The sequence below is a fragment of the Scyliorhinus canicula genome, chromosome 3, assembly GCF_902713615.1.
Source record: "Scyliorhinus canicula chromosome 3, sScyCan1.1, whole genome shotgun sequence".
In the NCBI taxonomy this organism is placed as follows: Eukaryota; Metazoa; Chordata; class Chondrichthyes; order Carcharhiniformes; family Scyliorhinidae; genus Scyliorhinus; species Scyliorhinus canicula.
Window position 1 is genome coordinate 72,004,008 of NC_052148.1, and position 21,044 is coordinate 72,025,051.

The 21,044-nt window shown below is 46.1% G+C and overlaps 1 protein-coding gene across 1 annotated transcript in view; it reads right to left on the minus strand.

The window, feature by feature from the left end:
• LOC119962720 (kinesin-like protein KIF24) overlaps positions 1–21,044 on the minus strand; it is a 118,304-nt gene that overhangs the window by 73,184 nt on the left and 24,076 nt on the right. The window contains 2 exon segments of the mRNA XM_038790698.1: positions 16,711–16,900; positions 20,139–20,767. Of these exon segments, the coding sequence (XP_038646626.1) occupies positions 16,711–16,900; positions 20,139–20,746 (798 nt within the window). The 5' untranslated portion in view covers positions 20,747–20,767.

Sequence of the window (21,044 nt, forward strand, 5' to 3'; positions counted from 1 at the left end):
ACGCCCCGCTCCCTTGCCTCATTAAAAGTCCTCACCAGCAGTGGGCCCAGCATCTCAAGAGAACCTTTTGTAAAATTCCAATGGGTAGCTGTCCGGTCCCGGGGCCTCACCCGACTGCATGGCCTCCAGCCCCTCTGCTATTTCTTCAATCCCGATCGGGGCTCCCAGTCCATCCACCAACCCTTCCTCCACCCTCGGAAACTTCAACCGTCCCAGAAACTGCTTCATCCCTTCCACCCCAGCTATGGGTTCCGACTCATATAGCCAGCTGTAAAACTCCTTAAACGCCCCGTACACCCCTGCTGGGTCCAAGACTGTGTTCCCAGCTCTGTCCTTCACTCTACCTGTCTCCCTGGCCACCTCCCTTTTCCTTAGCTGGTGTGCAAGCATCCTGCTGGCTTTCTCTCCATACTCATATATCGCCCCCCCCCCCCGCCCCCTCGCCTTCCTCAGCTGCTCCACCACCTTCCCCATAGACAACAGATCAAACTCCATCTGTAGCTTCCGTCACTCCTTCAATAACCCTGCCTCCGGGGCCTCCACGTATCTCCTGTCTACCTGGAGTATTTCCCCAACCAACCTATCTTTCTCTGCTCTCTCCACCTTACTCCTGTGGGCCTGTATCAATATTAGCTCCCCTCTAAACACTGCCTTCAGCACTTCCCAAACCATTGCTGCCGAGACTTCCCCCGTGTCGTTTATTTCCAGATAGCTCTGGATGGAATCCCTCACACCCCTCGTCCACTAACAGTCCAAGTCCAGTCTCCATTGCAATCGCTGGCCCCCCTCCTTGCACACCTGTAAATCCACCCAATGTGGGGTATGGTCCGACACAGCAATCGTCGAATACTCGGTATCAACCACCCCCGTCAGTAGAGCCCTGTTCAGGATTTTTTTTTTATATCGATCCGGGAGTATACTTTATGTACATGTGAAAAGAAAGAAAGCTCTTTCGCTCTTGGCCGACCAAACCTCCATGTGTCTACCCAACCCACCTGCTCCATGAACCCCTTTAGTTCCTTCCCCATTGCTGGCATCCTCCCTGTCTTTGAGTCGACCGGTCCAACCTTGGATCAATGACCATATTAAAGTCCCCCCCCCCACCCCAGCTTGTGCAAGTCCAGGTTCGGGATCTTCCCTAACACCCGTCTTATAAACTCTGCATCATCCCAGTTTGGTGCATAGACATTCACGAGCACCACCGATGTCCCCTCCAGCTTCCCGCTGACCATGATATGCCTGCCCACCATATCCGCAACTATTTCCCCAACTCAAATGACACCCGTTTATTAATCAGGGTCGCAATCCCCCTAGTCCAACCCCGAGTGAAATACCTGCGTGATCCACCCATTCCTCAATCTGGTCTGATTGGTTATCCTCAGGTGTGTCTCCTATAGCATTGCCACGTCCGCCTTCAATCCCATCAAATGCGCGAACATGTGAACCCTCTTAACCGGCTCATTCAGCTCTCATCCCACGCCCCCGCAGGCCCGCACTTCGGCACCCTCCGTCCTCAACCTCCCATTTGATTCCCAGCAACAATCCCTCCCCTGTTAGCAGAGCAATTCCCCGCGCCCCCCCCCCCCCATTAACAGCACAACAATTCCAACCCCCTTTAGCAAACTTGTTCACCCCCCACTGCGCTTCCGTGAGCTAGCCCGCCCAGCTAGCCTGGTAGCTCCCCCCCCATGGCGCCTAACATCCGACCCACTATTGTTTCCCCCCCCACCCCCCCGGGCTCGGTCACACATATCCAAAAAACACAGTTCTAACCAAACACAAAGAAAAGACAAAGAAGATCCATCCACCCTTCCCCCACCAGCACCAGGTTAACTTACAAAACTGAGCAACAGCCCAAGAATCAATATAAAAAACATTTCATATACAGTTCAAAGGCGAGAATAACTCTAACAAAATCGATACAGCATTATCCGTCCAAAGAGTTCAGTGTCCTCAGTCACCTACCAGCCCTTTACTTTTAATAAAGTCCGTCGCTTCATCCGAAGATAGAGTTCCTGATCTTCAAAAGTGACCCATAAACGAGCCGGATATAGCAGCCCAAACTTCACATTCTTCTGGAAAAGGGCCGATTTTACTCGGTTGAATCGGGCTCTTCTTTTAGCCAGATTGGCACCCAGGTCCTGGTACATGCGCAGCATGCTGTTCTCCCACTTGCAGCTCCGTGTCTGCTTGGCCCACCACAAAATCTGTTCCTTATCCAAGAACCGGTGCATTCACACCACCATCGCCCTCGGTGGCTCGTTCACACGCAGCCTTCTCGCAAGCGTTCTGTGCGCTCTATCCACTTCCAAGAGTTGAGCAAACACCCATTAACTTTGAGCATATTTGCCACATAGGCCCTTGTGTCCCTCGCAGCCCTCAGGGAGGCCGACGATCCTCAAGTTCTGTCGACGGGACCTGTTCTCCCGGTCCTCCACCTTCTCCTGCAGCCTTTTATGCTGATCCCTCATCAGCCCCACCTGTAACTCCAGCTCAGTTAGGTGTTCCTCATGTTCGACCACCTTCTCCTCAACCTTCTGGATCGCCCAACCTTGGGCTTCCAGCCCCTGTTCCACCCGGTCTATAGATGCCTTAATCGACCTTCCTCCTTTTGCTTGACGAAACCCTCCTGAATAAATTTCACCAGCTGCTCCGTTGACCACTGGGCTACTGAGGTGGCTGCCACCGGAAATCCCCTCCCTGCATTCTGTTAAGCTGCAGAATAACCACATCTATAAACATGTTATTGTGGTGAATCACAGTAGCATAATTCACACTGTTATTACATATGATACCTGCACCACCACCATGTTTTTCTGTGCTGTGGGATTTACACATGGCTTCTCTGTTCGATTTTTCCTTCTTATACGACCGCTTCTGGTCCATGTCTCCATATACTGGTGAGATTCCTCCTCACTGTCCCTTCCACTCCCGATTTCAAAATAAATCGGGGAGAAAGTCAAGAAGATCCATCACGAGCAGGAGTTACCAAATGTGCGACACGGTAGCATGGTGGTTAGCATAAATGCTTCACAGCTCCAGGGTCCCAGGTTCGATTCCCGGCTGGGTCACTGTCTGTGCGGAGTCTGCACGTCCTCCCCGTGTGTGCGTGGGTTTCCTCCGGGTGCTCCGGTTTCCTCCCACAGTCCAAAAATGTGCGGGTTAGGTGGATTGGCTATGCTAAATTGCCCGTAGTGTCCTAAAAAGTAAGGTTAAGGGGGGGTTGTTGAGTTACGGGTATAGGGTGGATACGTGGGTTTGAGTAGGGTGATCATTGCTCGGCACAACATCGAGGGCCGAAGGGCCTGTTCTGTGCTGTACTGTTCTATGTTCCTACTCCATGGCTGCCACCGGAAATCCCCTCCCTGCATTCTGTTAAGCTGCAGAATAACTACATCTATAAACATGTTATTGTGGTGAATCACAGTAACGTAATTCACACTGTTATTACATATGATGTACTATGTCTGTGTAAGCTGGGAGTGTACGGGAGTTTGTACTGGGCTCCACCCTTGGCTCCGCCCATGGTTCCTCCCACCAACTGATTGTATAAAGCTTGGCAGTCTGAGCCTGCCTGCCAGTTCATCTCGTCGCAGGCAGGCTCCGTTGTGAGATTATTAAAATCACTGTTCACTTCCAACCATGTGTCTTGTGAATTGATGGTCACATCAGTTATCTGCGAAGCTTTCGAACTTGCAGGTAAGCATCATTACAGCACAAACTACAAAGCCCAGAGCCTGAGCAGCTACAGTTGACCAGACTTCCTGCACATATGGTTATCCAGGACATGGAACAGAATTTGCATCCCAGGGGTTCAGAGAGTAGCGTGGCGACTAAAGGATTTTCTCACTCACTGCATTGCAGTGTTAATGTAAGCCTACCTGGGACACTAATAAAGATTATAGCTACTCCTCTTCTCCTGTTTTCACTTACATATCAAGGGGCTAATTGAAATACCCAACTTTTATCAAACTAAAAATATGAATTTTTTAATATTCATATTAAATTATCACCTTACCTTTGGAGAAAGGAAAACAAAGCCACAATACTCACCAGCCAATAAACACACAATTTTCCTGTTCTGTTGCAACTTCATTTGATTTTCTCTCTCACTTCAACAACTTTGGCCTGCTGCACACTCCACCCAGTCCAATACACAATGATCCAGGTTTTCTACACATCCTCCCCACCTAAAGTACAGTGACCTTGAACTGCTTCAGATTCCTCCTGGTCTGCTTCACAGTGATCCTGAACTACATCACGCTCCTCCTGGTCTGCTTCACAGTGATCCTCAACTGCTTCAGGCTCCTCCTGGTCTGCTTCACAGTGGTCCTGAACTGTTTCAGACTCCTCCTGGTCTGCTTCACAGTGATCCTGAACTGCTTTAGGCTCCTCCTGGTCTGCTTCACAGTAATCCTGAACTGCTTCAGACTTCTCCTGGTCTGCTTCACAGTGATCCTCAACTGCTTCAGACTCCTCCTGGTCTGCTTCACAGTGGTCCTGACCTGCTTCAGGCTCCTCCTGGTCCGCTTCACAGTGATCCTGAACTGCTTCAGGCTCCTCCTGGTCTGCTCCCCAATGATCCTGAACGGCTTCAGACACCTCCTGGTCTGCTTCACAGTGATCCTGAACTGCTTCAGACTCCTCCTGGTCTGTTTCACGTGATCCTGAACTGCTTGACTCCTCCTGGTCTGCTTCACAGTGATCCTGAACTGCTTCAGGCTCCTCCTGGCCTGCTTCACAGTGGTCCTGAACTGCTTCAGGCTTCTCCTGGTCTGCTTCACAGTGATCCTGAACTGCTTCAGGCTCCTCCTGGTCTGCTTCACAGTGATCCTGAACTGCTTCAGACTCCTCCTGGTCTGCTTCACAATGATCCTGAACTGCTTTAGGCTCCTCCTGGTCTGCTTCACAGTGATCCTGAACTGCTTCAGACTCCTCCTGGTCCGTTTCACGTGATCCTGAACTGCTTCAGGCTCCTCCTAGTCTCCTTCACAGTGATCCTAAACTGCTTTAGGCTCCTCCTGGTCTGCTTCACAGTGATCCTGAACTGCTTCAGACTCCTCCTGGTCTGCTTCACAGTGATCCTGAACTGCTTTAGGCTCCTCCTGGTCTGCTTCACAGTGATCCTGAACGGCTTCAGACACCTCCTGGTCTGCTTCACAGTGATCCTGAACGGCTTCAGACATCTCCTGGTCTGCTTCACAGTGATCCTGAACTGCTTCAGACTTCTCCTGGTCTGCTTCACAGTGACCCTGAACTGCTTCAGGCTCCTCCTGGTCTGCTTCACAGTGATCCCCAACTACTTTAGGCTCCTCCTGGTCTGCTTCACAATGATCCTGAACTGCTTTAGGCTTCTCCTGGTCTGCTTCACAGTGATCCTCAACTGCTTCAGACTCCTCCTGGTCTGCTTCACAGTGGTCCTGACCTGCTTCAGGCTCCTCCTGGTCTGCTTCACAGTGATCCTGAACTGCTTCAGGCTCCTCCTGGTCTGCTTCACAGTGATCCTGAACTGCTTCAGACTTCTCCTGGTCTGCTTCCCAATGATCCTGAACGGCTTCAGATACCTCCTGGTCTGCTTCACAGTGATCCTGAACTGCTTCAGACTCCTCCTGGTCTGTTTCACGTGATCCTGAACTGCTTGACTCCTCCTGGTCTGCTTCACAGTGATCCTGAACTGCTTCAGGCTCCTCCTGGTCTGCTTCACAGTGATCCTGAACTGCTTCAGGCTCCTCCTGGTCTGCTTCACAGTGATCCTGAACTGCTTCAGACTCCTCCTGGTCTGCTTCACAATGATCCTGAACTGCTTTAGGCTCCTCCTGGTCTGCTTCACAGTGATCCTGAACTGCTTCAGACTCCTCCTGGTCCGTTTCACGTGATCCTGAACTGCTTCAGGCTCCTCCTAGTCTCCTTCACAGTGATCCTAAACTGCTTTAGGCTCCTCCTGGTCTGCTGCACAGTGATCCTGAACTGCTTCAGACTCCTCCTGGTCTGCTTCACAGTGATCCTGAACTGCTTTAGGCTCCTCCTGGTCTGCTTCACAGTGATCCTGAACGGCTTCAGACACCTCCTGGTCTGCTTCACAGTGATCCTGAACGGCTTCAGACATCTCCTGGTCTGCTTCACAGTGATCCTGAACTGCTTCAGGCTCCTCCTGGTCTGCTTCACAGTGATCCCCAACTACTTTAGGCTCCTCCTGGTCTGCTTCACAGTGATCCTGAACTGCTTCCGACACCTCCTGGTCTGCTTCACAGTGATCCTGAACTGCTTCAGACTCCTCCTGGTCTGCTTCACAGTGATCCTGAACTGCTTCAGACTCCTCCTGGCCTGCTTCACAGTGATCCTGAACTGCTTCAGACTCCTCCTGGTCTGCTTCCCAGTGATCCTGAACTGCTTTAGGCTTCTCCTGGTCTGCTTCACAATGATCCTGAACTGCTTCAGGCTCCTCCTGGTCTGCTTCACAGTGATCCTGAACTGCTTCAGGCTCCTCCTAGTCTCCTTCACAGTGATCCTGAACTGCTTTAGGCTCCTCCTGGTCTGCTTCAGTGATCCTGAACTGCTTCAGACTCCTCCTGGTCTGTTTCACGTGATCCTGAACTGCTTCAGGCTCCTCCTAGTCTCCTTCACAGTGATCCTGAACTGTTTCAGACTCCTCCTAGTCTGCTTCACAGTGATCCTGAACTGCTTCAGGCTCCTCCTAGTCTGCTTCACAGTAATCCTGAACTGCTTCCCGCTTCTCCCTGTTTACTTCACAGCGATCCTGACCTGCTGGAAGCTCCTCTACGTCTGATTCACAGTGATTTGCCGCTGACCTTTTAAGTGGGATATATCATCTCCCTGTGAGATGCTATGAACTAAATTTCAGTGACTAGATTTCCGTACAGGAGTCGTCTATGTTTCACCAACTGCCTTGCAGGATTGGGTATGGGTAACAATTGAGAATAAACCTTTTGAAACAGCTTATTGGTGACAGAAAGGTTAGTCATGGCACAAATCAACTCCAGCCTCCCGGATTGCCTTGATCCACTACAGTTCGGCTACCGCTGCAACAGGTCCACAGCAGACGCCATCTCCATGGCCCTGCACTCTACCCTGGAACACCGATATAACAAAGACACCTATGTCAAACTCCTAATTATCGACAACAGCTCAGCCTTCAACACCATCATTCCTATGAAACTCATCTCCAAACTCCATGGCTTTGGCCTAGGCTCCTCCCCCTGTGACTGGAATCTGAATTTTCTAACCCACAGGCCACAATGAGTAAGGAGAGGCAACAACACCTCCTCCACGATCATCCTCAACACCAGTGTCCCACAAGGCTGTGTCCTTGAGGAAATGAATAAATGAATGTGATAAAATTAGGCACTAGGACCCTGAGGGCACTGTGGTCACAGACAGAACAAAGGAAAGCAGAAGTTTCATGGCTCGCGGGGGATGGTAACCTCGTGGTCAGAAGTTTGAAAAAGATGCTGGGGTTACAATGCAAAGTGACCAATTAGGATATAGGGCCAGGTCAGGAGGTGTATAGAATGACCAATGGGAAGCTTATATGTGAATCTTACTGTGATTTTGAATATATCAGCAGAAGCTTCTTTGTATTCTGTCTCTCTTTATTCTGGGCTCTCAGAAGACAGTGTGTGTGTCCTGAGGTCCTATGGATTGAGTCAGCCTTGCAAGTTAGTTATTATTAAATGATATGATACCTGCAAATCCATCTCAGATTTTATTGAATCTAGACTGACAGCAAATTAACCAGGAATCAACATTTGGTGCCGAAATCCGGATTTCTCGACAATTTTGCCTTTCATCTGCGAAATCAGAATTGGAATGCTTGCAGACGGGGAGAGAGGAACAATGGGCCCTACGATGTTTTTATATCGATTTTCCTCTGTCTCGTATTCTCCTAACAGTCTAATCACTCGCATTTGATTAGGTTCGATTGCCTCGACGAAATCAAAGGTCAGTCTGATGGATTCAAAGATTTTATTTCAGTCACTGCAGGTATGGTTAAGTTTTGGAATGAGGCGAACAGTTCAGTTGGTGTCTGATGGGATGTTGCCTGGTTCCTCAGTTGCATGAGGCGAACAGTTCAGTTGGTGTCTGATGGGATGTTGCCTGGTTCCTCAGTTGTATGAGGCGAACAGTTCAGTTGGAGTCTGATGAGATGTTGCCTGGTTACTCGGTTGCATGTGAGTAGCAAATTAAAAATTGGCTCTATTAAATTATACTTTAATTCGGTTAAGGTCTTTAACGGATTGATGTGATATCGCGCAACAGTTCAGTAAAAGACCGCTGATGGGATGTTGGCGCACACTTCAATTCCGTTCAATTTTAAATTTGATGAAAAAATTGGTTAAGGTCCGTACCGGGTTGATGTGATGTCGCGAAACAGTTCAGTGAAGGAAGGATCGCTGATGGAATGTTTGCGGACAGTTCAATGCCGTTCAACTATAGCTTCGCGAAGATATGGGTTGTTTGAATGAAACAGAATTGGGTTATAAATGACTTGTATGTTGATGAATGACCGTATAAGGATTTGAATTCCTTTGTCTGAATGGAGATCTCCAATGAATGAATGAGTCTGTTTGATAAGAATGTGATAACCTCTGTTCCTAGTTTTGTGAAATGTTGTGTTTTAGGAGGTATTAAAGTGAGAGTTAAAACGGAGTAAGTATTTGAAATTTCTTCAGAACCTTAGCAATAATGATGTTAATTAAACATAATTCTCAAGAAGAAAACAAAAAGTGAAATCAAACTGTATAAATTGGGATTTGTAAATGATTAGTTGCAACTCGGCATAGTCTTGGCTAAAAAAAATAATAAATAAAATGAGGGAAATAAATACAATAGTTTCACGTCAATTAGAAGTTATAAATGGCCGGCACAGCAATGTGCTCCGGACAAAGAGATTTCAAGCAGACAGCTTTGTGTAAGCTGTACTGCATGGCTCCGCAGGGTCCTAGTGCCCGACGAGCACGAAAAGTCACTTGCAGAAATAATGATGTTTAGCATGTTATAGACATTGAAGAAGGAGATTTGGAGAATAAAGATATTGGACCAGAAGTTAGATTAAGAGAATTAATTGCAGTATCAGGAAATGAGAATCTGATTGCAGGGAAATATTTAATGAAAAAATTGATGCAGAAAAATTAAGATATTAAAACCAATTGCTAATTTAGAGGAAGTTTGGGTGAAGCTACCAACTAAGACTTCAGGGAACATCATCCGTGAAGCTGTAAGATGTGAAGACAAGATTAGTTCAGATTCTGAGTACACATACAGTTGAATTAGGGCAGCATGGTGTCTGGAGCAAATGAAATTGTATCACATTTAAAACAAATGATCCGATGGGGGAGAAGACAGTGAATTAAAACCTGTTAGCAGCATTGATTGGACAGCTGATAAAGTTCAAATGTCATGTTTGGATCTTACTTTCATACAAATCCGATCTTACTTTCATACAAATCCGGTCGTCATCAACATAAAGTAATTAAAGTAAATGCAGTAGCACTATCAGGAATGTATCAAGGGAAGGTTTTTACCAGATTGGATCACTGGGTGAGCAAAAGGGGAGGAGTTTGAGATTCTTCGCATCTCACTCAGGGGTGCAATATCAGAAGGAGGAGGCTTAACAGGCCACAAGGGCGGTGATTAATGGCCCTCAGTTTAAAATGGTTCACAGTGAGTATCAGGAAACCACAACTCTGGATTGTGGGGCATTCTGTAGCCCGATTGTTTGGACTGATAGTAGTCATATGAAACCCAGGAGACGGTCAGATACTGAGTATTCAGGAGAATGGATAATGCATTTGCAAAGACAGCGATGGGATGCTGCAGCCCCCAGGGAGATTTGGGGCATTCAGGTTTGTCCTGATTGTTTTGTGGAATATCAGGCAACTTTAATGATTGAGGTTTGTGACCACAGAGGGGATTTTGAATCCAAGAGCATGGAGCAGTGCAGCACAGGGCAGGCCCTTCGGCCCTCGATGTTGTGCCGAGCAATGATCGCCCCGCTCGGACCCACGTATCCACCCTATACCCGTGGCCCAACGGCTTCCCCTCCCCCTTGGCCTTGCTGTTGGGACACTACGGGCAATTTAGCATGGCCAATCCACGTAACCCCGCACATCTTTGGACTGTGGGAGGAAACCCACGCACACCGGGGGGGGGACGTACGGACTCCGCACAGACAGTGACCCAGCCGGGAGTCGAGCCTGGGATCCTGGAGCTGTGAAGCATTTGTGCTAACCACCATGCTACATAAGTGTCAGTGTAAGTGGGATAGATTAATGACAACGTGCAATTACTGCAAGGATAATTTGGCCGACAACAATGTGACTTTAAAAGGCTGTGCAATCTTGTAGACAAGTGACAGACTTATGGTATCGATTTGTGAGGCAGTACGTGGGCTATGCTAGATGGTACTTCTGGAATATCCAAGCACGGATAGGAAGATACAAATTAAGAAATAGGGCCCTCTCCGCCTTTGACCTGTTCGTTTTAGTTTCAGATCAAGCAACGATCATACCGATGAAGAACCTGAACAACACTCTGCAGAAGAATGTTTCAGACAGTATGGGAAAAATCTAATGATACAATTGGCTACATGTTTGAGGGAATTGAATGATAGAGCCCGGAAGAAAAACCTTACGGGTTAGCAACAAATCAAAATATCAAATTATTACTGAATACTGAAACCTCCGGTCAGACATCTCTAACGGGACGTTAGCTGATGGGTGATCTGTGGTCTCCAGGAGGGACGTATTACGCGGAGGCGTTATTAAGGGTCTCGGCAGACAGCAGTGACTGACGAGGAACCCCCATATTTTAAATGACAGTAGTCTGGAACAGTGCATCTCAAACTATCTGATGTGGCGTACCGGCAGGTTTTTTCCCAATGTGCCAGGGACCGGTGAGCGAAACAAGCCAATCCAGGATTACTGTCTCTTTCTTTTCTGGAAACACTCCACGTACCGGTGCGTACACGTACCACACTTTGAGAGGCACTGGTCTAGAATATTAGCAGCTTGCTGCCGCGAGGGGAAATTTGTAACCAATATAGCATTGGAGAGTATAACAGTTGTTACAGACTAAATGTCCTGTAAGTTGTTTGGGAATGTTATGTATAAATTCAATTGGGTTGTAACCACAAGAAGTTAACTGTACTAAGTGCGTGCGTGGTGTTTAAGAAAAACCAAATAATGGCAAGTATACAATCCATGCGGTAAGGAAAATTATAACAGACAACAGGGGGTTGAAGAAAACGGAGCTATTGTCTCAAGTAAGCCAGGGCTGGCGGGCTACATGATTCAGTACAATGTTTGACGTCAGAGTCAGGAAGTCAGAAGGAGAGAAACAGGATTGGTTGACGCTCCTGCAATTAATAAAGCAAGATAATCAGTGCATGATACAAAATATCAGCAATTACCATTCCTATGGGAAACGGAAAGCACTTCCTTCAAAAAATCCCAGTGAGGGATAAGGACCTTTTGGTCGCTGATGGACTGAGTTGTGGGCTGCTTCTAAGGGACATGAGGATGCTTTTATGGTGCTACTGCCCCGAGGTAGTCAGATGCCTTGGAGGTAGTGGAACAATCGGAATGGCTATTGTGTTACCTTCCTGAGTGGCGCCAGCTATGGTTCACGGTGATTGGACTTGAGGAAAGCACCTCACAAAGGGTCTATTGACACTGGTCTGCGAGATGGATGCATTTACCATTGATTTTCCTGCACAGTTTACAAATCCTGACATGTAAACACGAATGACAAGGCTGAGGGATAGTTGCTAGTCAGTATAACTATAAGAAGGATATAAATCCTAAGGGAAACACAGTAGTATTGAGGATGGCTATCTATCTAGTCAGATTCAGTTCGGGGTTATCTCTCATAGCTTGGTCATGGGGATTTACCTGCTGCATGGATTGATAATACTTGTTATTATAATTGTAGACTGCACAATCATTGGATGCTTTAATATGTGTTGTACGCTGGCTAGGGCTCGGATGCTGCCGATAGGCTTGGCCCATCATTATTCACCAAAGATGACATCTCGTCACTGGTGACCATGACACCAGACGGAAGAGGACGGAGAGCCAAAGGCTGTAAAAATGTGCTGAGGTGTTTATGTACGGAATACCGGCTCAGTTAAGTTCTGTTAACGGGCCTCATTTGATTGGACAGATTAACAAGGAGTTCTGCTCCCAGTTGGGGATATGTTAGCAGTTAGACTGTGTGGACAGACCGCAGTCAGCCGGGTTGGTTGAGAGACATAATCAGACCCTCAAAACTAAATTGGCTAAATTAAGAGCGGACACGGGGCCGACATGGCTTAAGTTGCTCTCCGGTGTCCTCATTCAGCTGTAGGTCACACCTGCAGGATCGGCCTGGCTCTCTCCTGCCGAGTCTTTTCCGGCAGGCCCATTAGAACTCCCAGGAACCTGCCTGTTCCCAGATTGGTCCAGTTTCACCATCTGACTAAAGAAAGGACTAACTATGTTCTAGCCCTCACTAACGCCCTCAAGGAGCTCCATGGCCAGTACCGTGCAGCTCACTCGTCACCGTCCCTATCACATAGCTCGCTCTCAGTGCAGCCTGGTCGTTATGTCATGGTCAAAAATTGGACTCGGAAAGGGTTAGAGCCACGATGGGAGGGGCCTTTCCAAGTTCTCCTTACCACCCCCACTGCAGTTAAAGTGGAGGGGTGGAGTGTTTGGGTCTACCTCCACCACTGTAAAAGGTCGGTCACTAACCTGCCTCCCTTCCCCAGCGCTATTTTACAGGTGTGAAGCATGATGGGGTGGCTACACGCCGCCTGTGTGATCTTCGGCAACGCCTCGCTTAGAGTGACATCGGCGGCGGTAATGGAACAGGGGAATATCATCTACATCTGTAACCCCAACCGAAGTACCCGGACATTCCACCTCTGCAAAGATGACGTTCTTCGCTGCCCCCATATACGAGGACGTGGTATCGACTCATGGAAGGTCATCCGGTTAACGGACCATTCAGGACTTATGACGCAATTGCACCGGTCCCAACGATGGGAAGGGAAGACTGCATGGACATTGCCTTGTTTTTGGAGCATATGTAAATTTGATTTTGGATGTGTTAACCTTGATGCCTTACAGGTAAAATCAGACTATGAGGAGGGGGTAGGAAGAGGTTGTGAGAGAGAAAGAGGGACTAGATAGAGGAAGGGCTGTGTAAGAGGGGAGGTACAACCAGATGTAGATTATCAGGAGATGTACTTAATTTATTTAGGATCCGGAATGAGGGAAACCTGGACGGTATGAATCTCTTCTAGATTTACCACCGCTTGTATGGCCAGGGGAGGGTTGTCTGCTACCCAAACCCCACATCGGTGTCTAGGTTATTTTCTGTTTCACCGCTTTGGGGCACTCCCCAAACTGTGGTTCATTGTCAGAGTTCCGAGCCACCGCCCGCGCAAGTTACTCTTCCTTCCGATCCAGGTTCGGCCCACTGGCTATTCGCCTTCCCCTTCCTGGGGATAATTCCCACTCTCACTAGGATAAGCTTCAACGGTGGAGGGCATATATATCTAGCCCCTTCACTCCCAATAGAGATTCCCGGTCATATGAGAATTGTTTCAGCAGTGAGAGGTACGGCTGTTTGCTGGTAGTGATGGGGGTTCCCTGCTCAACCAATACACTGATTGTGATGCTAGCCGGTACACGGAGCAAGGATACTACTTTTTCTTTAATGGTACAGCGGCCAATGTTTCGTCACTCCCATTTCCCCGCCAAATTGCTATCGGGACTCTAGTCCCCACCACAGTCCCCTGCCCCACTGAGTGGAGACTGCACCATAAATTGGCGCGTCGGTCAGTCTCAGCCGAATTCTGCGAAGGTTGGAAGAAACCTCAGGTTCCAGCACCCAACCGGGGCCACTCAGCCGGATGGGGAATTCTGAACGCCTTGACACTGGGGGGTATGGGGGGTTCCTTGGCGGTCAACGATAGGAAGTATTTTATTTGCGGCCTTACCATCCTGGGAAACGAGACCTTAGGGGCCCTTGGGGCAATAACCAGGGAATTATCTCAACTCAGGTTGTTTGTCATGCAGAACCGTTATGCTCTTGACTATCTCGCCTGCATCTTTGTGGGCACGATCATCCTTAAATGCGTGATGGGTAAAATGCAGGGTGCCGTGGAACAAATAGCCGCCGCCAGAGTCTTGACTGTTAGGATCCACGAGCATGCAGCGGCCGATGAGGTGCTGCAGTAGGATTTAGAAATGCAGCAACAAGTTTTCCTAGATGAGGGGCCGTGACTGCGGCTTGGACCGATAGTTTATCATGAAATGATAAAAGGAGGGAATGAGGAAATGAATAAATGAATGTGATAAAATTAGGCACTAGGACCCTGAGGGCACTGTGGTCACAGACAGAACAAAGGAAAGCAGAAGTTTCATGGCTCGCGGGGGGTGGTAACCTCGTGGTCAGAAGTTTGAAAAAGATGCTGGGGTTACAATGCAAAGTGACCAATTAGGATATAGGGCCAGGTCAGGAGGTGTATAGAATGACCAATGGGAAGCTTATATGTGAATCTTACTGTGATTTTGAATATATCAGCAGAAGCTTCTTTGTATTCTGTCTCTCTTTATTCTGGGCTCTCAGAAGACAGTGTGTGTGTCCTGAGGTCCTATGGATTGAGTCAGCCTTGCAAGTTAGTTATTATTAAATGATATGATACCTGCAAATCCATCTCAGATTTTATTGAATCTAGACTGACAGCAAATTAACCAGGAATCAACATCCTCAGCCCCCAACTATACTCCTTATACACCTATGACTGTGTGGCCAAATTCCCCTCCAACTCGATTTTCAAATTTGCTGATGTCACCACAGTAGTGGGTCGGATTTCAAACAATGACGAGACAGAATACAGGAATGAGATAAAGAATATGGTGAACTGGGGTGAGGACAGGTGCATCAGGTGTTCGGGGAGCCCAGCGAACCATGCCCATATGTTTTGGGCATGCCCGGCACTGGAGGAATTCTGGAAGGTGGTAGCAAGGACGGTGTTGAGGGTGGTAGGATCCAGGCTCAAACCAGGCTGGGGACTCGCGATATTTGGGATTGGGGTGGAGCCGGGAGTGCAGGAGGCAAAAGAGGCCGGTGTTTTGGCCTTTGCGTCCCTAGTAGCCCGGCGGAGGATCTTGTTGCAATGGAAAGATGAGAGAACCCCAAGCGTGGAGACCTGGATCAATGACATGGCGGGATTCATTAAGCTGGAGAAGGTCAAATTCACCCTGAGGGGGTCGGTACAGGGGTTCTTTAGGCGGTGGCAGCCTTTCCTCGACTTTCTGGCTCAACGATAAGGAAGTGGTCAGTAGCAGCAGCAACCCGGGGGGGGTGAACTGGTGCGACGACAATAATCTCTCCCTCAATGTCAACAAAATGAAGGAGATTGTCATCGACTTCAGGAAGCGTAGTGGAGAATATGCCCCTGTCTACATCAGTGGGAACGATATAGAAAGGGTTGAGAGCTTCAAGTTTTTAGGTGTCCAGATCATCAACAACCTCTCCTGGTCCCCCCATTCCGACACTGTTGTTAAGAAAATGCACCAAAGATTCTACTTTTTCAGAAAGCTAAGGAAATTTGGCATGTCACCTACAACTCTCACCAACATCTATAGATGCACCATAAAAAGCATTCTTTCTGGTTGTATCACAGCTTGGTTTGGATCCTGCTCTGCCCAAGACCACAGGAAACTACAAAAGGTTGTGAATGTAGCCCAATCCATCACGCAAATCAGCCTCCCATCCATTGACTCTGTCTACAATTCCCGCTGCCTCGGAAAAGCGGCCAGCATAATTAAGGACCCCACGCACCCCGGGCATACTCTCTTCCACCTTCTTCCATCAGGAAAAAGATACCAAAGTTTGAGGTCACGTACCAACCGACTCAAGAACAGCTTCTTCCCTACTGCCATCAGACTTTTGAATGGACCTACCTCGTATTAAATTGATCTTTTCTCTACACCTTGCTATAACTGTAACATTATATTCTGCAGTCTTTCCTTCCTTCCCTATGTACGGTATGCATTGTTTGTACAGCATGCAAGAAACAATACTTTTCACTATATACTAATACATGTGACAATAATAAATCAAATCAAATCAACCAATCAAAATACTAGTATCATTTTCAGGGATCTCAGATTTCTAGCACTCTAGGTTTGTAGCAATTATGTTTCATATATTGCTTTTAGACAATAACATTAATCTATGGAACATGATTAAATAATTTCATTTGTCATTGTTCTACGGTAAATGTTATTCCTTGGTAACCAAGTGAACATAAGAATAGCAAAACAATGTAAAAAGTAACATCATGGCTAGATTTCCTTGGTGAAAACAAATTCCTCAGAATAATGTTCCCATGGTCAAAATAAAAATGAAATACAGGCTGGTGAGAACTGGAATAGCAGAAAATATACAAATATTTGCCCATGGGACATGTTATGGGAGCATGCAATCAGTAGTATCCTGAAGAATGCAGGAGTGGGGATCATAATTTAAGATCAGAACACATTTTGCAATTCAGGTGGTTCATCATGTAGCCTACCTATTATCCTTATTTTAAACTGAACTGTTGCTGTTTTTCTCCCCTCGATAAATGAAACTACTCCCAAAGAAGTATTCACTGGCCAACATTTAAAATTAAGAAAGGGAAATAAGAAATCCTACTTGTTGGAGGTATTGCTTCAAATCAACTGCTTCCTTTTTTTCATGAACTAGGACGGAGTTTTTTTCTTCCACTTTTGCAACATCAATTTCTCCACGTCGCATTTCTCGTACTCCCAGAGGTCGCTTTCTGACACATACACGGATTTTTTCAATCTCTGTCCATGACTGTTCTTTCCCAGGGTTCACAGACCTAGGAATAGAAATGTAAAGAACAAATAACAACCAGAAACTAAAGAAGTGATTAGCTAGATTACAACAGTGACTACACTTCAAAAATAACTTTATTGCCTGTAAAGCACTTTGAGTACATGAGCAGTGCTGTCAAAATCTCAATCTACTCATCTTAAAAATGATGAACCATGTAGGAGACAGCACACCACCAATTCTCAATTTAAACAGGAATGGCCAATTAATGCATCCACATCTCTCGAACAATTTATTAGAAATTTCGCTAGTCAAGAATGGTAGGTAAAATGTTTGAATCATGTCATCTTAAGTATGTATTAATAGCTTTGACAGACAGGACCGGTGCCAGAGGGCCAATGGCAACTCACCCATGTGGCCCGGTGGTGGTCATTTAACTTCTTGCGGCACTGGGTGCCAGGATTTATGGGCAGCAGGGGTGGTGTCAGTTGAGCCACCAACCATTGGCCCAAGTGGAACCATTAAGTGGGCAATCAATACCCAATTAAGGGCTTTATCCCACTACCTCTATGATTTAACGGGCAGCAGGAGAGACCTTTGCTCAATGTGTAGTCCAGCAGGTTTAATCCTGCAGGCTGCTGGTCAGTAAAATAGGGGTTGGCTCCTTCTCAGGCTACCTGTATCAATTAGTGGGTGTAGATAAGCAGCTTTAAAAGGTGACAAAACAAGTTGAGGAGGCTGTTAGAAAATTGTACTGAATCCTTGGCTTTATTAATAGAGGCATACAGCACAAAAATAAATAAGTTATGCTGAACCTTTGAACCTTTACAAACCACTAGTTAAGCCCCAGCCAAGCACCACATTTTAACAGAGTGTTAAGACATTCAAGAAGGTATACTCAAAACTTATTATTTAGTAGGGTTGTGGTACTTCAGTTACATGGAGACTAGAGAAGCTGGGGTTGTCCTCATTAAAGCAGAGTAGATTAGGGAGAGATTTAATGGCTGTGTTTAAAATCATGAATGGTTTCGATAGCGTTCGGAGAAACTGTTTCTAATGGCAGGAGAGTCAGTAACCAGAGGACAAATATTTTAAATAATTGGCAAAAGAACCCAAGTTGGCAGGAGACCTTTATTTCTTATGCGATGAGTTGTTATGAGCTGGAAAGCATGACCTGAAAGGGTGGTGGAAGCAGATTCAGTAATAATTTTCAGAAAGGAGTTGGAAAAATATTTGAAGAAGATTTTTCCAGACTATGCAAAAGGTGAAGAGGAATGTATAGTATGCCAGCACAAGTATGATGAGCTGAATAATCTAATCTATGATTCCACAAGAGCTGGGACTTTTCCACCTCAAACTTTTCAGTATTCAGCATTTGCGTGCAAATACTGAGTTACTCCAAAGGATCTGTTGTCATATCCTGTGATAAACCAAATCAGCTACCCAAAAGAAAAAAAACGTAATTACAGAAAAATGGTTTTGACTAGTAGAGAGCAACAGAAACAACATGGAAATGAAAAATCTGTGCAGATCCCTTAGAATCTCCAGTGGTCCCAGTACGAACATAGGAATTTGGAGCAAGAGTAGGCCACTCAGCCCCTCAAGCCTGCTCCACCATTCAATAAGATCATGGCTGATCTGATTGTAGGCTCAACTCCATATTCCATCCTACCCCAATAACATTTCACCCTCTTTCCACCTCTGCCTTAAAAATATTCAATGACCCTGCCTCCACCGCTCTCCGGGGTAGAGAAGTCCAAAGATTTGCGACCTCAGAGAAAGTAAATTCATCTTATCTACGTCTTAAATAGGAGGTCCCTTATTTTAAACAGTGTCCTCTGGTTCACGTCTCTCCTGCAAGGGGAAACATCCTCTCAGCAATCATGTCAAGACCCCACAGGATCTGATACGTTTCAATAAGATCATCTCTCAATCTTCTAAACTCCAATGAATACACACCCAGCCTGTCCAACTTTTCTTTTTTTCTTTTGTCCCCCACCACTGCCCATCCCAGGTATTAGCCAAGTGAGTTTTTTGGAGCTGCTTCTAATGCATTTGTATCCTTCCTGAAGACCAAACCTACACAGTACATACTTCATGGCCCATGAAGAAAGGACTTGCCTTTCTGCAGATCCTTTCAGGGCCTCAGGATGTCCCAAAGTGCTTTTCAGCCAATTAATTAACTTCCAAAAGTGGAGACACGGCTGTTATGAGGGAAGCAGGGCAAAACAAAATTGTACACAGAAAGCTCCCACAAACCAGATAATGACCAGGGCACGTTTTTTTAAGTGTGCCATTGGTTAGGGAATAAATATTGAAGCAGGACATGGCAACAGTGAGCACTTCACTACTTAATTTAAAAAATTTTTTTTTTATAAATTTAGATTACCCAATTATTTTTTCCAATTAAGGGACAATTTAGCGTGGCCAATCCACCTACTCTGCACATTTTTTTTTGGGTTGTGGGGGCGAAACCCATGCAGACACGGGGAGAATATGCAAACTCCACACGGACAGTGACCCAGAGCCGGGATCGAACCTGGGACCTCAGCGCCGTGAGGCGGTTGTGCTAACCACTAGGCCACCGTGCTGCCCATTTTTTTTTTCTTTTTAAAAATAAATTTAGAGTACTCAACTAATTTTTTCCAATTAAGGAGCAATTTAGCATGGCCAATCCACCTACCCTGCACATCTTTGGGTTGTGGGGGCGAAACCCACTCAAACACGGGGAGAATATGCAAATTCCACACGGATAGTGACCCAGAGTCGGGATCGAACCTGGGACCTCGTTGTGAGGCACAGGGCTAACCCACTGAGCCACCATGCTGCCCACTTCACTACTTAAATGGCTGGGATGCACTTTGGGGCATGATCAAGGATTTGTTTGTAAAGCATGTCAAAATAATCCAGAAGACCTCTGGTCCATCAGGGAAACTCAAAGCAGCATCTTGTGGCATCCATGTACAGAATACTCCAAGGTTTTAAGCACAAACATGTTCATTCTTATCTTGCTGGATGTCAAAGGCACTAGGAAGCCATGAATGCTCAAGAACTCAGATTTTGTATATTCAAACAACAGTCCCAAGAACAGATATCAATCACATCCATCTGGACTGAATTAAAACCCATGCCTCAAAGTACATTATTCACTATTACGATCTGTTATTGCAAAATATAGTTTTCATAATGTAATGTGATAAGATTAATATTCAAACTAGTTTTGCATAAGCTCTGAAGAACTAGAAATTAGTGCATGATTAATCTTGAAATGGTGATTACAATACCTGGAGACAGCACGTGGTAATCCATAATTATATCCTGAAATGTGCAAAATCATTTTTGTGTTTTGGAGTTCACTACTGTCAGAAATCATTGCATTGTTCGGTGAAAATGTTGATGGGTGACCATCTTCCCTCACAGGAAGAGAGTGCATATCTTTTTGACAGAATTTGGGCGGTAGTTGGTCAACTGGTGAAGGATGTTTCAACAATTCTGATGCAGTATCCTGAAGTTGATTTATGCAAGATGCTAACTGAGGATACCTGCTGAGATCAGTTGCCTGACTGACATTGTCCCTTTTATTATTAGCTAAAGATTCAAAGTTCAACTGTCGTCGAGGGCCAGGCTTAACTTTCTCCACAAAGAATGCGCCTGCCTGGGCACGTTCGGTACTTGCACTGGCACCATGTTCCTCTTCCTGTACAGCTTTTATGATTTGAATGAGCTGGAATAAACGTTTTTTATCATGTGTATTGTGTATCCCCAGCACAGAATACTCATTCACAGTCAGTTTAACCAGGTCTTGTGACTTCAGAAATCCCATTGCTGTAAAGTGGGTGTAATACTGTCCCAGACCTGCTTCATACAGACATTCGTAGAGGCACGAGGACATCCTGACAAACTTATATTAGCACTGGAAAACAAAAATTTGCAGATTAGATTTTCAATGTTAGTATTATTTTTGGAAATATTTGCCAAACATGGCCTTCAAGCTTTCTGTCTCAATAAACTAGGATCTCCCTGAAAATAGAATGGAATACATTACTAGGTTTACAATTATTTTCTGTATAGATCTGCTATCTTTTTTTAAAGAGTTCTCACGAAGGATAGGAATTATGGGATGAAGATAAATCACTTTTGGTCATTCCAACATTGAGCATTCCTATATTAGGTACAGCATGAGTTAGAAT